This window comes from Pogonomyrmex barbatus, unplaced genomic scaffold, assembly GCF_055798465.1.
Source record: "Pogonomyrmex barbatus isolate J1 unplaced genomic scaffold, ASM5579846v1 scaffold20, whole genome shotgun sequence".
Lineage (NCBI taxonomy): Eukaryota > Metazoa > Arthropoda > Insecta > Hymenoptera > Formicidae > Pogonomyrmex > Pogonomyrmex barbatus.
Genome location: NW_028297117.1, coordinates 2,231,590 through 2,253,578, shown reverse-complemented (window position 1 = coordinate 2,253,578; position 21,989 = coordinate 2,231,590). Strand labels below are relative to the sequence as shown.

At 28.3% G+C, this 21,989-nt stretch overlaps 2 protein-coding genes across 5 annotated transcripts; one reads left to right on the top strand and one right to left on the bottom strand.

Moving 5' to 3' along the window:
* LOC105432320 (major facilitator superfamily domain-containing protein 6-like) lies at positions 1-6,450 on the bottom strand. 2 transcript variants are annotated; one of them, XM_089077810.1, is made up of 10 exons: positions 3,909-6,450; positions 3,587-3,655; positions 3,360-3,436; positions 2,625-2,967; positions 2,266-2,456; positions 1,992-2,128; positions 1,759-1,871; positions 1,396-1,641; positions 1,106-1,249; positions 1-1,008 (listed from the first exon to the last, which is right to left on the bottom strand). In XM_089077810.1, the coding sequence occupies exons 1-10, from the start codon at positions 3,967-3,969 to the stop codon at positions 944-946; spliced, it is 1,446 nt and encodes a 481-aa protein (XP_088933936.1). In that variant the 5' UTR covers positions 3,970-6,450; the 3' UTR covers positions 1-943. The 2 variants fall into 2 exon arrangements, with proteins under 2 accessions (XP_088933936.1, XP_088933935.1); XM_089077809.1 differs by having other exon boundaries at positions 3,360-3,655; positions 3,909-6,447.
* Positions 6,451-19,830: 13,380 nt separating this feature from the next.
* LOC105432258 (mevalonate kinase-like) lies at positions 19,831-21,900 on the top strand. 3 transcript variants are annotated; one of them, XM_011646978.2, is made up of 4 exons: positions 19,831-19,924; positions 20,068-20,171; positions 20,382-21,332; positions 21,461-21,900. In XM_011646978.2, exons 3-4 carry the CDS (start codon positions 20,616-20,618, stop codon positions 21,707-21,709), a joined length of 966 nt encoding a protein of 321 aa, XP_011645280.2. In that variant the 5' UTR covers positions 19,831-19,924; positions 20,068-20,171; positions 20,382-20,615; the 3' UTR covers positions 21,710-21,900. The 3 variants fall into 3 exon arrangements, with proteins under 3 accessions (XP_011645280.2, XP_088933916.1, XP_088933915.1); XM_089077790.1 differs by having other exon boundaries at positions 20,068-20,519; positions 20,800-21,332; XM_089077789.1 differs by having other exon boundaries at positions 20,068-21,332.
* The last annotated feature ends 89 nt before the right edge of the window (positions 21,901-21,989 follow it).

Sequence of the window (21,989 nt, the reverse complement as noted above, 5' to 3'; positions counted from 1 at the left end):
TTGTTCTAACAAGTTTAGATTTTAAATTGCATTTTTCTGCTTTAATATATAAAATAAATATAATTTATTATTTTTTTGTTATTTACAAGAAAGATAGATACATATATTATAGATACATTTTCGCTATCGACGTATAATATATTCGACTCTTCGAGAAACATTGATTTGTTTTTATGACAGTTGGAAGAATGGGTAGATAGGAAAATACTGAGGACTATAACAATAAATTTTTATTTCTCAATGGCGGGTTGATTCTGTGAGATCTCCGATGTTTGTTTAATATCGTTTGCGTATATTTTTTTCACCCGTTTGCGAATTGCATATATGTAGCTCGCAATGTGAAATTCGCGTGCATTTAATGAGCAATCTAATACAAGCAGTCGCAATAGTCAGAGCAAAGTCATAAATGAATCATGAATAAATTGCGGTCGCGCTATTCAACTATTTTTTACTTTGTTAAAAATTCGTTAAAGTATTAATTAGAATTTATACATAATATATTTATTAATACATAATATGTTGTTATCTTTTATTATCTATATAAATGTGTGCATTTGTGAGTTTAAATCGTCGATACAAAGAAGGAATAGTTTCATAATAATAATATCTTTATATTTAGAAACTAAAATAACGTAATTGTAAGAATTGAGAATATTTCAATAATATTTCAAAAATACTATTCTTTCACATACATTTGTTCAAACAAATTTAATATACTTTACATTGCGTTCTGTTTTAATATATAAAATATAATATATTATATTTTTTTATTATTTTATTATTTTTTTACAAAAAATTTACAATTACAAGAAAGATTATATGTAAACATTTTTGTTATTGATATATTTGATTCTTCGAGCAATCTCGAATCATGTTTATAATTGTTATATTTTCTAAATAGAATAATGGATACAGCAAAATTTCGAAAATAGTAAGATATAAATCATATATTTGCTGCAACACAATGTTTCAATGCATCATCAGGTTTTTTCCATTCAACATTACTTTCTAGAATAAAAAGGAGATCCCTTATTTTTTTTTTATATTCTCAAAAGATATATGTTTAGAAGCAAAATTATTTCCTACATATTATTTTATTCCTTACCTGTTTTATTCTTTAAATACAATATATGAAGAATAAGATAAGTTAATGCAGAAAGCGCGGCGAATATTGAAAATATTCTTAAAGTTATTGTACCACCAAATTTCTTATAAAAGATACCTCCTAATAAACTACCAATTGAATGTCCTAAAATAAGAAGTATTGCAATATTTCATAATCATCGTAACTGATTAATAACAAAGGTATGTATTACAAGTTATTTGCATGTATAAAGTCTTTTTCTTTTTGAAAATATATCTTGTGATAAATGTATAACTGTAAAAGAATCTTACCTAAACCATCATACATGCCTTGAACAACTCCTTGGACAGTAACTGTTGCACCGGGTGGTGTTATACTATTTGCATACGCTACTATTGTTGCTAAACCTATTGAAAATGATAATCCATTCATGAAAAATTCTATGGGAAGTATCCACCATGGCATCGAAGCTAAAGATATTAATCCAAGCCGGAGGGCGTAGCATATAAAACAAAATGCAAAAGTGTAACCATATCCAAACTTTTCCAGCATTTTACCTAAAAGGAAAAATCTCATAATATTATAATTTATTACAAAAAAACGTTTCTACTTGTATAAAACGTGATATATATATATATATATAAAAGTGAAATAAAAAAAATAATCAATGTTACCAGATAGAAAGAAGCATAATATTTCACCGCAATTCTGAACTCCCACGATTAAACCTTCTATCAATTTGATTTTGTCTGTATAACCAGTCGCATTAGCAAGATCTTCTAGATACCTGATCAAATATAATAAATGCTAAGTTCAATTAATTATAATAATTTCTTACATTAACTTCTTACATTCTAATAATAAATAAGCAAAAATATAATTTCACCCATTGAGATAAAAAATGTACCAAAACAAAAAATTTATCGTGACGCCATGAAGTATACCGATAAATGCAGTAAAGCATAGAAATATGATGATAAATTTGAATTTCAATAGCGCAAATGCATTCTTCATAGTGGTTGATAATCCTGGTTCTAATGATGCCTATTGTCAAAACATATAATTTAATGAAAATATAGAAAATATATAAATTTAGAATAAAATTAAAAATGAAAATTTAGAATAAAAAGAACAAAACTATATGCTGTCAAGTCTATTTTTGTAATGCATAAAACACTTACTTTCAATTTACCACAGCAGACCAAGTCGATAGAAGCCAATATAATTACAAAAAGAGATACAAAAGTGTAAGTTTTGTAAGTCTCCTCCTGTGGCCATAAGTTTATCACGTATCCACTTATACATGCTGTTAGACCGTAACCTATTGTACCCCATAGTCGTTGCATACCATACTTTAACTGTTCATTTTGTCCTGAAAAGAAAGACTTTGTTAAAAAAAAGTATTCTATTTTTTACATGATATTATTGCACAAAATTGTGTAAAGTTAATTAATATAGTTAGTAGTTAAGCTCATTATATATAATGTAAATTTTCATATTTTACTCAGCTGTAATATGTATTTATGTTTAAATCACATACCTAATATGGCAAGGCAAATTCCATCGTTTGTGAGCGCGCAAAAGTGCATACAAATATTGCCAAGAGATATTAAAAGGGTAAAACTCCAAAATATGATAGATGTATACAAACAGTGATCATCTTCAAAATTGTCACAAGTAACGTTGCAATTATAATTTGTTGTTATATTTTCTTGATGGAATAATGCATCGTTCACACTTATTAAACATGCGGTATCTAATGACATAATTGTTTTTCTTTCCGTTGCATAAAAGGATAATCGTGTGGAAAAATTTTTATTTTCGCATATCCAATCACAATTGGTATCTTTTGTACCGTTACACAATACGATTTCCGATGCATGCTTAAATGAAAAATGAATAATTAATTTTTTTTTAATTGAAAAACTTTTGCAAAAGTACTAGTAATTTAATATCATTCAAAATGTATTGTTACACATACTTTTAGAATAGCTAAATTCAGTAATATTAGTAATATAATACACATACAGTAACATAATACACATAATACACACATTTATTAAAGCTATACTTTAATTTAATATATAACATTTAATATAATTTAATGTATAACATTTTACAAAATGTATGATTTTATAAATACAAAATATATATAAAAATTAATTCATGAATTTATATAAATTGATTTTTATACAAAATAATATATATATTACAGACATTTTAAAATTAACATTTTATCAAAAATATACTGAATTGCAAAAAGATAAAGACTTACGTGTTCCTTATTACAATGTGATAAAAGTGCATACGAAACATTTTCAAAATGATCTGGCATTATTGCACCTGGCAATGCTGGTAAAAAAAATATTCCGATATAACAACTATGTATTATGATCAACATTACTATAAAAGTTTTCTTCCATGCTTGAGAATAGTCTATGATAAAACCAAATATTGGTTTTGCTATCAGATATAGCAAAGGCAATACAGCAAATATACTACCGATAATTAATGGTGAAATACCAAGTTGTTTTCCATAAACTTGTAGAAATGGGATAGTAGGTCCTCCAGCTAAAATAGAAGAATAACTATCATTTTATTGTAATATATTATGTTTAATAATGTAATTCAATAATAACTGATTATAATTTAATTGTAACATCTATTTAAATTATTGCCTGATACATACTTTTAAACTAAATTTGTGATATATATATTTTTATAATGGAAATGTGAAACTGAATTAGTTATATCTATATTTATCTTTAAAATTAGATTTTTTTTAATAAGATGTTCTATATTATCATTATCATCACTTACTTACATGCCATAAAAAAAAAATAATGCGCTTTTATAGGCAACAGTTTATAATTTATTTTCATCATTTGGAAATGGAATGTTGATAAGTTCTGTATCTTATTATTTTGTAACCTTTTGCACAAATATGATAAATTATTAATGTTCTGTAATGATATAAAATATAAAACAATAAGATATAGTAGAGGTAAAATGGCAAATATGTTACTTATAATTAATTGTAAAATACCAAGTTGCTTTCCATAGACGTATAGAAATGGTAGAGTAGGATTTGCAATTAAAGTAAAAAGAATAATTATAATTAAATTAAAAGAATATATTTAATAGTGTAAATTTTCAATGGTAAAATTAAATTCTAATTTTTAAATTCTAATTTTTAAATTCTAATTCTGAAAAATTAAATTCTAATTTCTATTTATCCTATTATAATATCTAAGCTACATTTATAGTATAGATTTTTTTTTATATTGGAAACGTAATTAAGTAATTCATATTTTAAACTTATTTTTAACATTATATTTTTTAATAAAATATTATACATGTATATTATATATTACAATTACTTACATCCCAAAGAAAAAATGCATTGTCATAAGCAGTAGTTTATAATTTACTTTTAGCTTTGATATGAAATTGTTGACATTCAATAAATTGTTATTATTTTGTAATCTCTTATGTTAAATTATTTAACGTTATTATTATAGTCAATGTTTTGCAATAATATGAACTAAAATAATATAAAAATTTGGAAATATAACGACATATGTTCATGTTTTAATGATATATAATAAATATAAAGACTAGAATAGATATAAAGACTAAAAACTAAACACTAAACACTAAACGTTTATATACTACGATCGAATAAAGAATTCTTGTAAATAATCAAAAGCATAAAAAACCACAAACGTTTATAAAAATTGACACTTTCCTTATTATACTAAATGTAGAACCTAATTTTAAGAAACCATTAAGAATGTAGTTACTTACTGTGTCTATCGCTGAAACATTTTTGTTGCTCAACATTTTGTTAAAAACCTTTTATAAATTTGTCATCAATACATAACATGTTGTTCTTTATCTACACAAATGTAGTGTATTTGTGAGTCTAAAAAAGAATTGAAAGTAAAATTAAAAAATTATAAATTTAAGTTTAAATTTAAAAGATATGAAAAACATGTAAAATATAAAATAATATAAAATAAAAAAGTTTAAAATAAAAAAAGAAGTTAAAAAATGTAAAAAACAATTAAATGAAGAAATGTTTAAAAAAAAAAAGATTCCCCAACTGCTGCCAAAAGTCAATCTAACAAATTAAAACATAAAATAAAAGAATTAGGATTATTAAAAAATGAAAAATAAAAAGGATAGGCCTAACGAAATTAAAGTTAATGAAATTAAAAAAAATAAAATTAAAAATAAAATTAAAAATTTAAGTTAAAAGAAATTGTTGGGCGGGGGATAAGAATGAGACGACTACTCTAGTGTTCAAACTCACTATAGTTGAGCACTTTACTTCAACTGGATCACAAGCCAGTACGAGACGAGGTGCCAATATAAAAACGGACAACCATAAGAAGACAAAGAATAAAGAAAAACCTCACACGTGCGCCTTCAGTATAACAATTATTTCCCTAGAGTGATCGGTTATCAATACGCATGCGTATTGTGAGTTGATTTCCTCACACTTCCTTTATCAACACACATTCAATCAAAAAATGATAATAAACAATTACATATGAGAGTGAGACGAAAGAAAAAAAAATTACATTTCAATTTCCTAAATAGTACATTAACGTATGTCTTTTACAATCCATGTTTAACATTTGCACGCATTCCATATGCTTGTCTTTTACTAAGGGTTTAGTAATCACGTCGGCAACATTTTTCTCTGATTGGATAGTAGGTGGTTAACATTTGTTCTTGTGCTTCTCTTAAAAAATGAAAACGGATGTCAACGTGCTTATCTCTTTGATTTACCATTTTTCTTTTACATAGGGCAATTGCATTTTGATTATCGCAGAATATAGTTGTAGCTTCCTTAATATAAAATGAAAAACCTATTTCTTCGATTAATTTTCTAATATATACTACTTCTTTCATACTAACACTTCCAACATCGGATAGTGCCATGTATTCCATTGTAGATAAAGCGACTGATTTTTAACGCTTTGATGACTATGTAATTGGTCCTCCCGCAAGAATTAATGTATTTCCTGAATGCGATTTTCGACTATCAGTGTCACCGCCCCAATCGGCGTCTGTAAATGCTTTAAAACTCTCACGGGTTTTTACAATTTATACCTAGATTACAACTTATACCTAGATTTTGAGTGTGTTTCAAATAGCGCAATACATGTTTTGCAGCTTGTCAATGTTCCGTTTTCAAATTTGCATTGAAACGACTTAATACTATAGTTGCGAACGCTATGTCTGGTCTAAATAGATAAAACAGATTACCCACTTGTTTGTGATACGGCACGGGTGTCAACTCACCATATGTCACTTCTTTATCTTCACATGTGAATTTAGTTTCAGGAATTAGGAAGTGTCGAACTTGGCTTATATTTTATTATAGAAAGTTTTTCTAAAATTTCTTTCACACACTTTTTTTGCGAGATCTTTATCGTGTTAGTATAAGAATTTTTCTCGATCTTTAATCCTAGAATTTCGTTAACAGAATCAAAATCTTTCATTTTAAAACTCTGACTCAATTCTTTCTTTATTTTTGTAATGCTATCTAAAGCCTTTAAAAATATTAATAAGTCATCTACATAAACGATAATAATCAGCTTCGTATTGTCTATCTTTCCATGCAAAATGCATGGCTCTATTTTTGAATTTTGCAAGACAATTTCGTTCAATTTTTTGCGCAGTTTACGACTCCACTCATGCCCGGATTGTTTCAAACCGTAAATGGGACGCAAAAGTCTGCAGACTTTCTGACTCCCTGACTTTTTCTGAAACAACGGAGGTTGCGTCATATAGATTAAATAAATCATCTTGGATATAGGCAGTTACTACATCCATCTGATGTATATGTAGATTCTCCTCTACACTTAAAGCAAGCATTAAGTGTATGGTCCCTATTCTAGCGACGGGTGAGTAGATCTCATCATAGTCGAGATCCCGTTACGCCATTCGCAACCAACGCCTAACTAATCTCGCTTTATATCTATTTCGCCATTATGATTCCTCTTTATGTTAAATACTCATTTACAAGATAACACATGCATTCTAGGAGATATCATATGCATTCTAGAAAATATCACATGCATTCTTTCGTCCACTAAAATCCAAGTTTTTCATTCGTTCAAGAAGTTAATCTCATTATTCATCGCGTTTAACCATTTTTCTTTATCTTTACTATTTATTGCTTCTTCTAATGAAGTCGGATTTTCAATGAATAAACTGATAAACGATTCTAGCTTCATGATACTGCTTTTTCGGGCGTTCTGGTTTCCCAGTTGGGGACGAACCATTTTGGGTCTTTCGCGCCCTCGAGTTCCTATAGTTAGCGGTTCCGATAAGTTTGCTGGCAAATCATCTTCCGGTTCTGTTTCTGCGTTTTCATTATCTACATTCATTATCTACAAAAAGACATCTTTTCTAATGCTTTACTATTGTCCGAATTTTCGTTTTCTAAATCTTCATTAGTTACATCTTTACTTGATAACATTGAAAAAACGACAAACTCTTTCTCTTTAAGAATATTTTCTTCGTTTATTCGGACATTTCTACTTTTAAAAACAATTTTCGTATCTCTTTCCCAAAGTCTGTAAGCTTTATGACTCTGTTAAATACCACCGCTTCAATGCCTTTTGTATCTAAGATTTTGAGACATCTGTATTCTTATTTAGCATCTGAATCAAAAATTTGCAAAAATTTTACATCTAGTTTTCTATCAGACCACAATTCTTCGGGTGTCAATATCAAACTGTATTATAGTTACTGAGAACTAAGATAACAAAGGTTTGACTTCGATGAAACGCATATTCCCTCCATTTTTTGCCAACCTTCGGTTGGCAGCAGTCGGGAGTAAAAATACGATTTTATAATTGGCTTATGATATCCTTTATATCTATAATTATATCTATAATTTTTATAAAACAATCTCAGCATACACAATATCAACATACACCGTAAGAACTTTTTTCCTTAAAAATAATTATGAATATATATTGTTATCTCAGATAAAGAAATAATTTTTTAGTTCACGAGAAAAAATGTATACTTAATGCCATAAAAACTTTTGAGCGCATCGCGCTAAACTTTGAAAAACGAGAATACGTGGTGAGATACTCGTACGAGGTAGATTGCAAGTTTGCGAGGACCCGTTAAAAAGAAAAACGAGAAAGGATATTTCTAAGTGGGGAAAAATTACATCTCCATTACACAAAGTTTGAAAAGTAGGTCATTTTATAAAATCAACGTTATTTTTCGATTATTTATCATATGAAAAAAATGTTAAACGTTTATGTTGAATTAATTAATACCAACAACAAATCCAAATGTTTATTATTAAATATTAAATTAAATATTAGTATTTTATTACATTAAACATTCTTAAATGTAATATTATGAAAAATAATTACACAAATGCATCAAATAAATAAAAGATCAGATGTAGACGAGATTAATACAAATAAGCTGTATCGGTTTAAAACAATTATCTCTTTCGTGATTCATATTTTACCGGCGCTTTTTCACGGATCGTTCAGCTATTTTCACAGTCTCTTTCACATTGCCATCGCGGAATTACGTTGTCATTCGTTCGCATTTCGTTTTCCTATTTGGACGTGTCACATGTGATATTTTAGTCGATCGAGATACTCGTTTTAAGAAGGCGATGCGGCGAAACGCACTGAGCGAGAAAGAATAAGAATGCCTTCCTCAATTTGAAACGAAGAAGCGCGGCGAGGAGGCGAAAGAGGAAATTGTACTTGCATGAATGGAACATGGCTTTTCGATCCTATCGTTGCTCTCTCCTCTCCATCTGTCGTCAAGCTGAAATTGCGTCTACCACCGATCTCATTTCACTTCTCTTCCCAGGTTTACAATGCTCCGTTTCCAAATTCGAGACACGCTCACCCTAATTCAACGACGATAAGTCGTCGTGCGCAATCATGTTCGTTCAACCATCGACGAGATTCACGCTGGATGACAACGAAGAAATCCTGAATTGGATTAGACGTGCTGATAGGGATAGAACAAGGTGATAGTGGTATGCAGCTCTGGCTAAGAAAGACGGAGGAGGAAGATAAGAGCTGCGCAAGGCGTAAAATGCTTACGGAACATGTCGATGCCCTTATGAGCGAAGCGTACTAATTTTGCAAGACTGGCTCCTCACCGGAAACTTCACTTCTTCGATTTAGCCACTGAATAGCTTTACACATCTTATCTTTTGATTCCAGACACGTTTTCTAATCCGATAGCGGCAATTTCGGCGGTCCACCGACGAACACATGCTTATCGTGCAAGTAGTAGAAACTGAAGGCAAAAGGTAAATGCAAATGCAAATGAAAATTCAGCGTGATTACATACTGTTTCGAAATATAACGTTTGATATCAAGATGTCCGAATATAGTTTTATAATTATAGCATAGAGCGCTATAATTATGCTTTCTATAAATTTTATAAAGCGCTCCAAAAATTTATTTTTCTCCTTTTAATTACATAAATTGTTAGATGTAAATTTAAAACTAAATTTTCTTGTTTAAAAATTTTACTGCGTGATATTCTCTTCTACTTTTTAATATTTTAATTAAAATATCTTACTAAAATATTTTTGATGTGATTTTTGTAGTATAGTTTTTTTATCTCTCACACACACACACACACACACACACACACACACACACACACAGTTTCATCATTTGTTTGTAAAATATGTTGATTTAATTAAAATATTAATGTATAAAATACACAAATAAAATAAAATCACAAATACTTTTCAGATCAACAAATTTTGGACAAATATTATAGAAATATTGATAAAATCTTCGAATAAAGTGACAAATTATATAGTACATTATATACATATAAGCGGAATATATTAATTCTATGCTGGGGCTTGGAATGATTCGTCTACCGTGAATAAATTTTGGAAATTGCCCCGCCGGAGAACTTCGGCATGCATAACCGAATTGAAGTTCTGAGTTCATACTTTTTTTCCTTCACGAGTTTAACTCATCGCCAACTATTTTCAGACAGCTCGTTTGCACACTCCACGTGTATTCGCTTCGATCGAAATCGATTTCCGAAATCGAACCGTCAAAGGTTCCCTCTCGAAATCTGGTTTGGCGAAAAAGAGAACGGCAGCGCTTGAAAAATTGTAAGTTGGAAAAGTTACAAAGGTGGAAACATTGCGAGCGAACTACTTAAAAATAATGGTGAGCGAATTTTCCAAGAGTACACTAGAACGGTAGAACACTTATTGTACCTTAAAATAAATACGTCTCAGAAGAATATGTACAAATAAAATAATCGATTCGTTGTAATATATAAGAATGTTGTATTATATATGTAAGATTTAAGATTTTTAAATTTATTATATATTTTTTTATAATTATTTATATAATTTTTATAATTAAAGAATTTATTCTATCAATACAATATCTCTTATCTTATAGGAAAAATAATGACAGTACATTGAATTGGCATTTAATAAAAAATTGCTCATGTAAAACATAGGAACGTAAAAACGCTACATTATTTTCGCTGAAGGTATCTGCTTGTTCTTGAAATGCAAACAGTGAAACTTTTTATGATCTCTGACGATCTCGCAAAATTTACAAATTATGCACGACTCATCCATTTCATCTTTTTACTTGCTAGCTGATGATGTCATCCTTCGTAAATGCACTTGAAAAATTTATAAATTATACCATGAGTTCGTTAACCCTTGTCCAGGCTTATTCGCAAAGAGATGTCGCGAATTTCTCGAACAAATGACATACATTGCGAATATTAAAAATATATTCACGAATTACGTGACATATTATATTCATGCGCGGCCGAATCACGTCGAGCAATTTAACATCGTTTCATCAATTTTTCGAAATGTCAATTTGAAATATCCATCATCAATCTTCTTCTTCTTTTCCGATTTCGATTACGATATTAAATGTGACATATAAATCACTCGAGTAAGTAGTGTAAAAGTTGTTTTTGAAGAAGTAATGATTAATCATCTGATTATATCCGCGATCACATTTTTTAGCGAATCGCTAATTACTTACCGCGTCCATACTTCAACGACTATTAGCGAAGTTGGATGTTCGAAACTTAACAAAGTTTCCAGACTAATCTTCTGATGTTGCTTATAGTATAATTGTTATTCACAAGCTAAACTTACTCTTCATTACTTATAGCATATGATGTGAAAAATTATATAATTGCAAATAATATTGCTGTATAATTTATGAGAGCCAATTACTCTTTTTTTAAGGTTATTGTCACTACACTTTTTCATACAAAGTTAATATACTTTATATATTTATATGCTTATATACTTTACTAAATCATAATATTAACCATATTACAAAACACATATTTATAAAAAATTTTAATGCTATTTTTACATACACTTAAGGAACATTGATATTGTGCATTAAACTTTAATTAGTTTTCAATAATCGTAACCCTTAATTTTGCAAATGTTGAAAAATGTTTTATATTTTTTCTCAAAAAGCTAGATTCTTATAAAATTAATTTTCTTTTTTTCTGTATTCAAAGAAATTGTATTATAATTCCTTAATAATAAACTTTGATTAACTATATTTTAAATAGAAAATAATTTGGGATGATATTATTTTAATCATAAATGACTATGCAATTAACTAGTTATTTTAGTGATTGATAAATCATACGTATTAATAAAAATTGAAGGCCAATATTTAGTTTATTTCTCGAATTGGATGTCATTCGGTGTAATTCAGTGATTGTCATCTTTGACTTTTGATTCTCACTTTGTTGTCATGGAACACAAATCCGTTATCTCCATTATCCAATATTATATCATATTTCGAAAAAAGAAAAAAAGAAAATAGACGCGATCTCACAATCTCTCTCTATACGCACACTGTGTTTCATCACAGATCCAGGTCCTGTTCTCTTTCATAGCGATGACGCAATATGATATACGAGCGTTTCGTGCTCGCCAGGGAAAAGAATACAGAGTGATCGATGGTATAATTAATTCAGCCGCGACGGAATCACACGATGTACGATCGATCGACAGGTATCGATTGCAAGTTGACAAATCTCTTTCGCGACGTTCGAGTGTTAAGTATTAACATCATTCGTTATCTGATCGATGAGTATACTTTAAAACCAGTCACAAAGCATAGTTGAGTAACAATAATAAAGATTTATAATGTAGAGATTTATTATAACATGTTAACGATATATCTTGGTTTATTTATAAAATTAATTTATTCGAAAGATAGAGAATTTAATAAAGATACAGTATAGAAATACATCACATGTTTTTCAATATAAATGTGAATATCATTGGCAACTAAATTTGATTATTAAAATTTATTAATATAAATTAATAAATTATTAAAAAAATATATAACTATATATAACTGCTGTTTTTACTGCTGTAAAATAAATAACATTTTATTACATGTATTTAAATACTTCTGAAATACAAAAATACTCTTAACATTCAAAATATATAAAATTATTATATAATTTATGTAAAAGCAATATAATTATTAATTGTTCTATTATATGCGTAAATTTTTATTAATTTTGAGATAATATTGTTTCTTATTAGATAAATATAAGTAATTAAAGAACTATATGCTAAATAAGCAAAATATCGAAATTGTTCTATACAGAAGCAAGGTTTTTTTTTCTATTCATAACTAAGTTTCGAATTATTACGGAAATTTACGACAAGCCTTTTATGCAGATGTTATTGTATTAATAAAGACATCAATTATTATACTCGCATTCTGTCGACCGAAACATTTTCGTTGCTCGTCCGCAGTGCAATGAGCTTTTTAACAGGGTAGACTGGTGGACACGTATACAGAGAAATATAATAGTGTAAATTATGCGAAAATGTGATATTAAAATGTATAAAATAGTTAATAAGTAATTCCTTTTTATAAAATAAATTTTAATGTCAAATAATATTATAAATATTATAAATTTGTAATAAAATTATAAATTAAACAAACATTAATTTTATTATAAATAGGAAAGAAAATAGGAAAGAAAATAGTGTAATAAAAGTATTTTTCTTTGCATTATTTTCTTTGTATCTTTATTTTTAAAATACTGATAATAAAAATTCATAATTTAAAGTTAAACGAGTTGAAGAAGATTTTTTTCCTTTTATAGAAATTCATGATATTCAAATGCAAATATAAAAAAAAAATAAAAAGCTCTTTGGCAAACTAATAGGATAACTGGACAACTTATTTGCACATACACCGCCGATTTCATACGAGAGCGCTTTGCACGATAAAAATGCCGCTTTTGCAGATGATATATACAGACTATATACAGGGAATAAAAAACAATATTTTTGCATCTTTTCATCGATAGCAAAGATGCTGAATATATATTTTCATATTGTGTCTCCTCCATTGAATTTCATAGTTTCACTGAAACGACTCGAATCTGCACACTATATTCTGAACACTATAATCTGCACACTATATTTCATTCCTATTTTTTCATAAATTTTTATATATCAAATAATAATAATAAAAATAATTAACAATAATAATAAAGTTTTAATTCAAAATCTGAAGTATCAATAGGATATACATACATAATGTTACATTAAAATACCAAATGTATTTTTATTAAAAAAAAAAATCTCACAAATACAAATTCAATAAAATTTTTTTAATGTGCAAACATTTTTCGATATTAAATAATCTTTGTATCTAAACTTTCCATTAAATTTTCATTAAAATCTTCACCTTCAGCTTCAATAAAGTGTCCGGTAAGTCCAGTCCGACGTAAAATCACGAAGGATTATTTTATAATTAAGGAGTCTAACGAGAGCTGACGGCCTATATTAATAATTAATTTTTCTCAAAGAATTTAATCCTTTGCGGAAATTCAATTATGTTCAGAATGCGAATGTTTTTAACATAATATGTAATTAATGGTTTATTTTTCTACAGAAATTTCATTCTTGATTGTGAATGGAAGTGGATTGTGAATGGAAGCGATGCATGAAATAATAGCGAGGATTCCATCTTAAATACTTCGATTAGAAGTATTCTATGAGAGTGTCAATTTTATGGATGCCTTGCGAACGTAAATCCTTCTACGACTAGGACATATCGATCGGCACTTTATCTCGTACGAAAACTTCAAATCACGGTGCGAAGGATCGCGAGACTCGCTCGTGATTCCGTTTCGTTTTCACATAAAATTTTCACATCCTCTCGTTGAAGTCGATTTCCCGATTTGACGTTAAACGCGCTCGTATGGCTCGCACTGTAACATGTTTTAACGATGCGCGTTAAAATAGATATATATCACTTTATATCCCAGATACCACTGTATGACGTTAAGATTTGACGAAATAAGATTGGCGAAATAAAACATACGAAATAAGAAACAAAAGAAGAAATAACAGCAAAAATTGAAAAGTTATCTGTTGTGTGTACGCACACGCAATTACAATCAAATCTAATTTGCGCAAAAGTAAATTAAAAGATGATTTTGTAAAAACATCTTAGGTTTGATAGAACCATGATAGAATCATAAAAGCTACAATAAAGAACTTAAACAAGAATTAGACATTAAAATTTATTTTATCATTAAATTTTGTTTTCTTAAGTAATAATAAATTGATCACACAATTTACAATTTTCTATTTGCAATCATATAATAGTAAAGTATTGTTGCTACTTAAAAATTTAGAAAATTTGTATTTTTAAGGAAAAAGAAAGAAGAGAGAGAGAGAGAGAGAGAGAGAGAGAGAGAGAGAGAGAGGAATTAGTAATTATTTAAAATACAGTTTTGTGAATTTTGTTATTATTATCCGCGCTACTTTCATTTCTTTTCAATAAAATACGAATCATTAGTTATTGTCCAAAAATAAATTGTGTTGTCTGTTTTATTTTATCTTTGAATAATTAAATTTTAGTTAAAAGAGTTTATAAGTCAATCATTTAGTAATTATAACAGTTTTAAGCCAATTTGTTTGAATTAATTTGTTAAGCTCTAAAAGAATAAGAAAAAATTAAATTGTAATAAAACTAAGAAACTTACAAATTCTTACTTAGGTAAAATAAATACTTCCAAGATTTATACTTCCAAGTTTTATACTTCCAAGAAATAAAGAATTATAATGACTTAATAAAAATCTCTTAGATTCTTGCTTTTGCCAGGATCGATTTTACAACCATTTAAAAAAATTGCAAGTTTTCGCAAGTCAAAGTGTACGCGGTAAACGTTAGAATGAGAATCATGAGTGGCCGAATATATGGTGGCAGAGAGGTTCGCTTTTATTTCGCTCTTAGGCGGCCACCATAAATCCGCCATTCTCGTCCATGAGGGGTGAAGGGTCGTGAGAAGAAGAAAAAGAGACAGAGAAAGAGAGAGAGAGAGAGAGAGAGAGAGAGAGAGAGAGAGAGAGAGAGAGAGAGAGAGAGAGAGAGAGAGAGAAAGAGAGAGAGACAGGGGATGATTCGACTGGAGCGGAATTGCGGAATAATACAGCGGAGATGCGGGCGACCTGGTGCATCGAATGTGCCAGATTTAATTTCGGCTTTTTTTATATTCAACGTGACACATCCGGAATTCAAATGAACTCGATATAATGCTACTACGCGATCTCATGGCCCGCAACCATTGCTCTTTATTTTTTGTCTGAAATGCAGTCAAAATTCTTTTATATTTGACTGCCGCGTGCGTTTTGTTTCCTACTCGTTCTTTCTCGTGCTTGGTTGTGGCACTTACTTGCATTTTGGTTTCTGTATAATAATATAATTTTTATAACAATAAAATTAAGACACTGCAAATGATAAATTTTTATCACATACATATATACAACAATAATGTATTTCTTTCTGAATTAAATTTCATGTAGTTATTGTAGCTAATGCTCATGTAGCAACAGATAAAATTCTTAATTTTTTAAATAAGTTTTATTTTAAGAAATAAATAGAATAGAATTTTAATGAAAAAATTAATTTCAAAATTAAATATTAAGAAAAATCAAAGAATTTCTAAAAAAAAATTGATAAAACCAAGCAATAAAGTCTTATAATAAATTCGAGATTAGTTTCATGTGTAAGTTACTATTATATTGCTATGCATAGTGAATGAAACAGCGATTTACAAGCGTATAAAAAATGCTTGCTTGTATTTTGCATGTATAATTAAATCCGAATCAATAATGTGCAATATTACCATAAACATACAGCTCTTTCGACATTTTCAATCTGTTATAAATATCTGTACGCAGAATTGCTACCATTTCCCTTTATCTGTAATTACTTAAATTTTCACAACTTTTTCCATTCATTTAACAACTTTTATCGTTTTTTTAAAAAAATTTTTAATAAATACAAAGTACATTATGTTATAATCAATAATGTTCAACATTTAAAATTTAATAAAAATTAAACTTGAAATTAATATGATAAGCAAGTCTTTATATAACAGGTAACTTGATTAATTAATAAGACCAAGATTCTGTTAAATTAATTTCAGATTCTAGAGTAAGTATATGTATGTTATTTTTTTTAACATAAATGTACAATTATAAATAAAAAAAGCACACGAAAGTCGATAATTAGATATTTTATTTAAACTATCTTCAGCAACATTTAACATGGATTAACGCAAATTAGCGTAATTAATACGAATTGCATTATCAAATTAATTCCGTCACAAAATACAAAATGTATACCAATTTTTCATAATTATACTTTGCGATTGAGTGTTTTACTTTTAATGCTAATAAACCTCATTAAAAGTGACTCGCTTGACAATATCGAATAGTTATATTATTATTCATGTATTAATCTCATTGATTGAAACGGCCAATCAGGCTAATAATAATTTTATCGCCAATTTTATAATATTTGTCATTCGCAGAGATATTTCATTTTTTGAAAATATTTTTTTGCCCATTTAAAAAAATGTGTTAAATTGATAGTCGAATTGACTCTTTTTTGCGATATTGATTGATTTTCTCGTTTTGTTCATTTCGGACTACGCAGAGTAATTGTCAGCACAGGGATGTTTTAACAGCTTAAGAATGTTTTAAACAATGTTAGATTATCGTGACTACGAGATTAATTTGCATATTTGATTTTTATATATTACATTAAAAATTAGACAATGCATTTGTGATGTCTAATATTCTTTTAATATAACTGTTAATAAAAAAAGTAAAAGTTTGTAATATAAGTTTGTAAGTTAATAAATATTTTGTTTCTATACAAACATTTAAAATGTAAAAAAATATTGCAAAAACGAGCGAAAGCATTGGAAAAAAAGATCGATAGCAAAACATTCAAAGAACTCAATATCTTTGTTTAATAAAATAATGCAGAAAAAAATGAAGATTTAGTATCATATAATATTATTGTAATACCGCCACCTTTTAAGGTGCTTTGTATCTCGATCGGAAGTTTAATATTTGAATTTAAAAGCCGTTTTACTTTCAGTATGCACAGTTTGCAAATAGCTGCACCACTCAGCTAAGTATAAACTCCAACCAAACTCCAAAGAAACTAGCATTTGCCGGCATGAGAGAGAAATCTCTTTGCACAATTTACGACGGCTTACTAAATATTTTACGGACTAACATTTATCTGCCGATCGTGTGTTTGGTGACCCCGTGTTCCAAAGTTTCATGCAAAAAGTTCAACAATGCTGTTTTGCGTGAATGCACTTTTTCCTGAAATACATATACATTCGTCTGAAACAAGAATTTACCTCCAAAATTTATTTGAAGTGAAATCCATCGATATTTTTCTGTCTTAATAAAAATTAATTTATTTAAATTGTAAAAAAAAAGATGCAAAAACCACAAAAAAAATACATTAGAATCTAGTTTAACTTATTTTACTATTTAATAATATTTTGTATTATTTATAATGATTAATAAAGATTTATCAATATTTAAGAAAATTCAAAGAAATACTGTTTGAAATATTGTTATCGAATATATATGTTAAAAGCAATTTGCTCGTAAATAATAGAAATATTTTATTCGTACGGAATTGCGGCATTTAGCAGACCTTTATTTTTCGTCGTTCGATTTTGTTCATATTTTACGGAACGCGAGAGTTCCATCATAATATACTAGCAATTAGAGAAGCGAGACAATTGCGGCAACCGCACACCGAACCCGTGCTGGGCGTATCTGCATTTTGCTGCGTTTGATTAATCGACAAGTATTTAGGCAGTGAATATTTATGAATTTCATCTCTCATTCTTTCCCATCAACGGTTTGCATTGTTCTTTAGTGCACTCGACGCCATCGCGCGATGCGCTTTCGTGCGTAATCCACTGTCGGCTGTATTAAGCAGCGTCGTCCTTTACATACGGACGGACTTTACATATGTACTTTACAAAGATAGGATGTTACATCGAAAGTACAAAATCTGTATGTAGAATCTATATATAGAATCTATATATAAAATATCTATATATAGAATATCTATCTATATATAGAATAGCTACAAAGCATTTCGTGATAAAAAACATACGTTTTATAAAATATTTTCATTAATGTTATCAGAAGACACGATAGTGTCTCGGGTGTCAAGTCATGTATCAACTGAGAACACTACCGTGTGACTTTACGCGAGTCTGCGAGATGCGAGCATCCGAAATTATCGGATCTCAATAACAGATTAAACCGATTAAGTTCTAAGTAAGCTTGATCGATAGCTTGAGTTCGACTTGCATAATGAAATTTATTTATTAATATTAATATTTTTTTTATGTAATATTAATATTAATATTTTTATTTTCCTGCTAAGCGCCCTATGAGCGGAGATAGGGCTTGCTACGCAAAGTCCGATTTGGAAATTTTTACTTTTTTAAGAAACGTCGTCATTATCGTTCTTCAGTACGACTGCAATGTCTGTCGTGAGATGTCATTATTAATCTTATACCCAGTGGATCATCAGACTCAATGTCGCTAGATCCTGCATTGACTCTTGTCGGCCTGATTTATCCTTTTTTTTTTTCAACCGTCCACTATACTTGACACCCCTTTTTACCTTTTTTTAAAAAAATAATTTTATAGTTATTATCACGACAAATTATTATTACAAATATATTATAATTTATAAAAGACTTGACAAGTTTATTTAGTCACAAGAATAGATTTATTAAAGATATATTGTAGAAACATATTACAACATATAAAAATATATATTAAAAAAATATAGTTTAAATTTTATTACCTAAAAATTAATACATAATGAATACAAACGTTTTCTTCGATAAATACCTAATAATTAATGTAGATATAAAGTACTTTTCGTTTATATAGTTCCGTTAATAAATTTAAATTTTTATATATTTTTCACATATCAAATATATTTTATAATTTTGAGATAATTCTCGATTATATTGATTAAAAATCATCCATATAATATCTTTACTTGAATTAAATAGATTTAAAAATATTTTAAATATATTGCAAAAATTGAAAGTTGTAGATTATACATGAATACGTGATTACAATGAATAATAATATCAAATTTGTTTATCCTTGGAAAAGAGATAAAATATTACAAAAATAATAATTTAATGTATATATGTTTATATATCTTCTTATTTTATATATGAGTCATTTTAGTATTGTTTATTTGAAAGTCTTTGAAGTTCTACGAACAAATTGTTAGTTTCCTTTAGATATTTTTGTGGAAATAACGTTTTTATCGTCTGCGGAATATGACAGAAAGAAGATGACAAAAATTTCTAATTTGCCAAATTTCTAATAGTATATATCTAATATTTTAATCACCTTCGTCAATTTGTTTCAAGAAAATTCATATTGTCACGTTGCAGGTAACATATTTTTAATTCTCAGATTATAAATATACAAATATATTTTATTTGGGCACTCATATTGATTAACGATGGGTCAACCGTTCAGCTTTCTTTTTCCAATTAAACATTTATAAAATTGTTCTCTATTTGTTTGTTTATAGAACAAATTTTATGCTGTCTATATCAGAAATTTGAGATAACCAAGAAATTAATTCAAAACTTCCTTAATATAGAGGATATAGATGGAGATTATTTTTGATAACGAGTGAGTTAGGAATTAGTTACCTTTGTGCAGTCAGTGTTTTATTTGTTATAATTTATTTATTACAAAAGTAATAAATATATAAGCTGCAACAGATCATGTGATTCAACAGACAAGAGAATTATTTTTGAAGAGCAAGTCTGAATTTCTGCGGATTAGCATTTGATATTACGTCAATTGTCCAAGTAATAAGAATTTTTTTTTAAAATGAAGGATTTGTACAAATTCAAAATATCTGCACCAGGGACCATATGCTTATACGGACATCCCATATTGGGACATGAGAGACCTTCCATAATAGCTGCGTTGAAAGAGCGTATCAATCTTGAATTCTCTTCGTTACCTCGAAAAGTAAATAAAGGGTATATCAAATTAGCATTTACGGATTTGAAATTATCTTTGAATATATCTTTATATGCACTTTTCAAACACTTTCGTTGCTTTCGTATGCAAAATGTTAATAAAGGATTTCATTATACATTAATTAATAACATAAACCGTTTCCTTGGATCATTAAATATTAACAACGGCATTTACGATCTCGGAAACATAAAGGCACAGCATTTATCCTTAAGAGCATTCTTATATCTGTTCGTTTTTGTTACTTACAAAGAAAATATTGAAATGACAGCAACTATTAACGTGAAAATATCATCGGATTTGGAGATGGGAAAGGGTCTAGGCAGTTCAGCAACATTTGTCACGTGTCTTGCGGCGTGCTTTTTTCGTTGGTCACTTCTGCAGAAGGGAATTGTTCGCAAATTTAATGACGATGATTTCCAGAAAATCGACTATTACGCTTGGAACTGCGAAAAAATAATTTACAATGGTCAGTGCAAGTCTAATATTTATGGATCTATACATGGCGCAATAATATTGTTGGGAGGAAAGGATTCTCCTGTATGCATAATGGATTCAGTACCGCCTATGCATATTTTGTTAATTGACACGAATATTAATCAGGAAAAGAAAACTGTGCAAATGGAAGAGATGCATCATTTATGTCCATGTACAGATTTCATTGTGATTAGTATTGAAAGTATGTTTCCACAACTATTTACTATATTGCTTGCTATTTGCGAGGTATATGTAAATCAGCGTGAAAACAATATTGAGAGGAATATTCAATTTGCAGAAGTAGATGATTACTATGAAAACCTATTGGTAGGTTTTATATTAAATTTTTTTGGTTTTTTTATGTTATACATGTTGCTTGTGTGTATGCCTTTTTTTTTCAAGACTGTATGAAGTCATTCTTTGTAAATTTTCATTATCTTAACATGCGCTTTCAGAGTTCCATCAATAAAAATCAAAGTTTACTGAAGGCATTAGGCTTGACAAATCAAAACATAAATTTAATTTCCGCAATTGCACAAAAATATTTATGTGGTTGTAAGATGACAAGTACTAGTGGATACGTATTCATTCTCCCATTACCAACTAGCACATCTCAACATATGGAATTAAAACAGGAACTTAAATCTTACCATTTTTCCGTTATTCAGACCTATATAAATTGTAAAGGACTTGCAATTGATTAATACGTTTATTATTTACAATATATAGAAGAATTGTGACAATAGAAGAATTATAACGAATATGAATAATTATTATAGGACGCTTTTATTCAATATATTAATTATATTTTCTTTATTATACTTTTTTTGACAAATAATGGCATTGAATATATGTATATATAAATTAAAAAATAAAATAATTTTTACTTTTCCTATTTAATGTGTAATTATTAAATACTTTGATACACATGCATTATGTAAGAAGAAAATGTTGTGATGTTCTTAATGTGGAACGTATAATTTT